Source organism: Hydra vulgaris, chromosome 14 (assembly GCF_038396675.1).
Source record: "Hydra vulgaris chromosome 14, alternate assembly HydraT2T_AEP".
Classification (NCBI taxonomy): domain Eukaryota; kingdom Metazoa; phylum Cnidaria; class Hydrozoa; order Anthoathecata; family Hydridae; genus Hydra; species Hydra vulgaris.
The window spans coordinates 12370277-12374854 of record NC_088933.1 but is presented as its reverse complement, the minus strand read 5'-3'; the positions used below and the strand labels follow the sequence as shown (position 1 = coordinate 12374854).

Below are 4578 nucleotides of genomic sequence, written 5' to 3'. Positions count from 1 at the left end.
ATCTTATGCTGATGTGTTAATAAAAAAAGGAGATTGTTTTTGTTCTGTTAATCTATTGTGTTAATTTTTTTATTTTTTTATTAAAAATGGAATACAATAATAAAATGTACAATAACATTTATTCAAATATAACTACTGAGAATAACAATATTTACCCTGTTCTTCCTAATGCACCTGAAGAAAAATCATATCGGTTACAAAAAATTGGCGAGATTCAAAAAGAAATAGAGCGTGAGAGAGAAAAGAGAATAACGCTAATTAAAAAATATCATAGAGCTGTAAAAATAATTTTTGCAATTGATAATGCATTACTAGCAAGCACTATGGCATTTGGAACTATTGGAATTGGTTTTTTATCAACAATCATTGCAGCACCAGTAGTTATTGCATGTGAAGGTGCAGCATTAGGAGCAGGTGTGTTATCAATAATAGCCGGACAAGTTAATAAAAAAATGAATTTAAAAGCAGAAAAGCATGAAAAGATTAAAGTGCTTGCTGATTCAAAACTAAATACAATAAGTAATTATATTTCTAAAGCTTTAGTAGATGGGCATATAGATGACAAGGAATTTGAGTTAATACTTGGTGAACTTGAAAAATTTCAGACAATGATAGAGCAAATTAGAATAAAAGTTAAAAATGAAATTGACGAACAAACAAAGTTGTCACTAATTGACCAAGGGAGAGAAGAAGCTATTAAAGTAATTCAAAGTAGGTTTAATAAAAAAATAGTCAAATAACATTTTATTGACAAATAATAAGATATGCAACATTTATATCCGTTCTTTTTAGAATGTAGTGAAGGAGAACAAGATTTGAATAAAAAAAAAATATTTGGAACTTCTTGGATTTGGAAAAGGAGGTTTTATTGTTGATTCAGGAAGTCACTCTATATTTATCACTGATTATGGAAACTTTCAGATACCATCAACTTATAGTAATGATGAGAGAAATAAACTTTATAAACTTATCTGGAAGATAGTGATTTTTATTGTGTAGAAAGGAACATTAAAGAATCATTTAAACAATGGAATAATTTTAAAAACAGGATAAAATAAGAATTATAGATAAATATGTACTTCAATTAGAGTGTGATTTTAAAGAAACAAAAAATTAATAAAAAGTATTTTATCAATGGCACTTATATTAGGATTATTAGAAAAAAATGATATCATTTATAAAGACATTGAGATTAAAAAGAATTTTGGAACGTTTAATATTGATTATTTAAATAGTTTGCTAAAACGTAAAACGTAACGTAAAACGTAACGTAAAACGTAACGTAAAACGTAACGTAAAACGTAACGTAAAACGTAACGTAAAACGTAACGTAAAACGTAACGTAAAACGTAACGTAAAACGTAACGTAAAACGTAACGTAAAACGTAACGTAAAACGTAACGTAAAACGTAACGTAAAACGTAACGTAAAACGTAACGTAAAACGTAACGTAAAACGTAACGTAAAACGTAACGTAAAACGTAACGTAAAACGTAACGTAAAACGTAACGTAAAACGTAACGTAAAACGTAACGTAAAACGTAACGTAAAACGTAACGTAAAACGTAACGTAAAACGTAACGTAAAACGTAACGTAAAACGTAACGTAAAACGTAACGTAAAACGTAACGTAAAACGTAACGTAAAACGTAACGTAAAACGTAACGTAAAACGTAACGTAAAACGTCACGAATTATCAGAGAGTAAAAAAAGAATACAGCAGAATCATCTTAGTGAAAAGATTGGAGATTCTAATTTGCAGATAGGCTTGTCAAAATTGTACAAGCCATTAACTGATAGTCAATCTGGAATAAAGGAGGATATATCTAAATTGCAAGATCAAGCTAATCAATTTGCTCTTACGTTTTCAAATGCATACCCTGAAATACTTACTTATGGATCTAAAGAAATACTTCTTATGGATCCGAAGGATCTAATGCCTTCTGATGAATTTTTAAAGTTGGTAAAATTTGCAACAGACTATCTTAGAATGTATACTTATAGTAAAAAGTCTACAGACACTACATTTGGAATACATTCTAAAGGGGGTAAATTTTTTATAGGAAAAGTTCCAATATTAGTTAATAACGATGATATAGATATAAATGGAATAAAACACATTGGTACTCCTGGTCTTTGGGAATTACTAACAAAGTCTAATCCTAATAAGGAAATATATAATATAGATGATCTTCACAATTATCGAGATATAATAATACAAACAGATGCAATTAATACTGATTCAGGAAAACCAAAGTCATCTCGGAGCGAAAAATATAAAGAAATAATAGCTCCCATTTGGAGAGAGTTAATGAGAACTAGAATGCTTGAGTATCAAAGAGAATCAAAGGGAACAGGAATAGGACCAATAATTCTTCCTTGAGATCCTATTGCACTTCTTGATATGCTTGAATTACGCATAGCTGCATGGAGAGCAGGTAATACTGGATCAAGAAATGAAGCTGTTGCAATTTGTGATGAATTGTTAAGACAAGGTGTTATGAATAGGGATCAGTATAAAGCAATACAAAACAATCTAGCAATATGATAATATGAATATGATATGAGTAAAAAAAAAATTGCGTACATAAAAATGCTATTTGTTAAAAATAAGAGATATGTTAAGAAGCAAGTTAATGGAGGAAGTGGTATATTTGACAGTTTAATAAATTTATTTAAACGAGCAGCATCATCAAATGTAACAAGAATGTCATCAGCAATGTTGAAGAGGTTAGCTGCTAGCGATTTAGGAAAAACTGCAATAACTGCTGCTAAATCAGCAGGGACAGAACTTTCAACATCAGCAATAGAAGCTGCTTAAGATGTTGCAGTTGAAAATGGTAAACAATTAATTAGAAAAGCATCTACTAAAGTTTCTCAACCAAATACAGTCATTAATAATAAAATTAATGACATAATCTCAAGTTTAAATAAAAAAGCTGATGAAGTTACACCAAATATAAATAATATAATGATGGAGTCTGCAATAAAATCAACAGCTATAAGGATAGATAAATCTAGCAAAAAAAGACCGAGGTCTTCGATTGGCCTAATTTCTTTATATTTAATTTCCATTTTAAAATTTTTTTTTATATTGTATATAAAAAAATGGCAACTTCTGATATATTAAATTTTACTGAAATCCCAACTGTGGATAATGGAATTGAAAGATTTGAATTCTATGAATATGAACCAATAGCTCGCACATATTTAAATAGCACTGGAGAAATAAGAATTAACATTGAGCAACAAGATTTGTTCACACTTCCATCTGAGGCTTATCTTTTGTTTGAAGGAAGACTTCTTAAACTTGATGGGACAGCTTATGCTAATGCAGATGCAGTGGCGCTTACAAATAATGGTATTATGCATTTATTCAGTGAAATATCATATCAATTATCAAACCAAAATATAGAGTCAGTTTATTTTCCAGGTCAAGCAACTACAATGTTAGGAATGCTTAAATACCCAAATGACTTTCAATTAGCACAAGGATTAAATCAATTGTGGTACAAAGATTCTTCAACAACAGCAGTACTTGCTGATAACTCAGGATTTGCAGTACGACAATCATACATAATTCAGAAACCAACCACAAAGGGAACATTTTCATTATGTATACCTTTAAGACACATTTTTGGATTCTGCGATGATTACAACAAAGCTATTTACGGATTTAAACATACACTAACTCTTGTTAGAAAAAGTGATACTGGAGCAATTTTTAGAAACGCTCTTGCAGCTGCAGGAAAAGTTAATCTTGATAAAATATCATTGTTCATGCCACATGTGATTCCATCAGATTTAGAGAGAGTTAATCTTTATAAAAGTATTGAATCAAAAGTGACACTTCCAGTAACTTTTCGCGCAAGGCAGTGTGATACTATAACTGTTCCACAATCTACAGCGTTTTCTTGGAGACTTAGCGTAAAAACATCTCCAGAAAAACCAAGATACATCATTGTTGGATTCCAAACAAATAAGGATGGAAATCAAGAAGTTAATTCTTCCATATTTGATCATTGTGACTTGAAAAATATGTACATTATGCTTAATCAAGAAAAATATGCAGCTGCTGACTATAACTTATCATTTCCAAATCATCAATTTTCAAGAGCCTATAGAGATGCATCTGTATTTAGTGAAAAATTTTATGGAATGAACGATTTGATAACACAAAGCAACATAACTCCTTTAGACTAAAAAGATTTATACCCACTCTTTGTTTTTGATGTTAGTGGTTAATCAGAAAAATTAAAATCCTCAGTAGTAGATGTACAAATTAAAGCAACATTTAATGCAGCTGTTTCAGCAGATACTGAAGCGTTTGCTGTTGTAATATCGGATATGTTTTTACACTTTCAATCAGAGGGAAATAAGTTGAACGTTGTTTATTAACTTTTTTTTGAATTGATTTAAAAAAATTTTTATCTTTATATAATAAAAATGTATTATACAAGGGAAAACTTGCAGAAGTTGTTAAAAGAAAATAACATTTCACAAACATCTAAAAATTATGTTACATTAATAATGCTTGCTATAGATAATGGGTTGATTGGTAAAGAATCAATCATGTCA

At 29.6% G+C, this 4578-nt stretch overlaps 1 protein-coding gene across 1 annotated transcript; it reads left to right on the top strand.

Moving 5' to 3' along the window:
- The first annotated feature begins 3108 nt into the window (after positions 1-3108).
- LOC136090924 (uncharacterized) lies at positions 3109-4203 on the top strand. The gene has a single exon (XM_065817901.1). It carries the CDS (start codon positions 3109-3111, stop codon positions 4201-4203), a length of 1095 nt encoding a protein of 364 aa, XP_065673973.1.
- The last annotated feature ends 375 nt before the right edge of the window (positions 4204-4578 follow it).

Bases quoted from the DNA above. Each gene is read 5' to 3' on its own strand.
- LOC136090924 (XM_065817901.1), top strand. From the start codon at position 3,109: ATGGCAACTTCTGATATATTAAATTTTACTGAAATCCCAACTGTGGAT.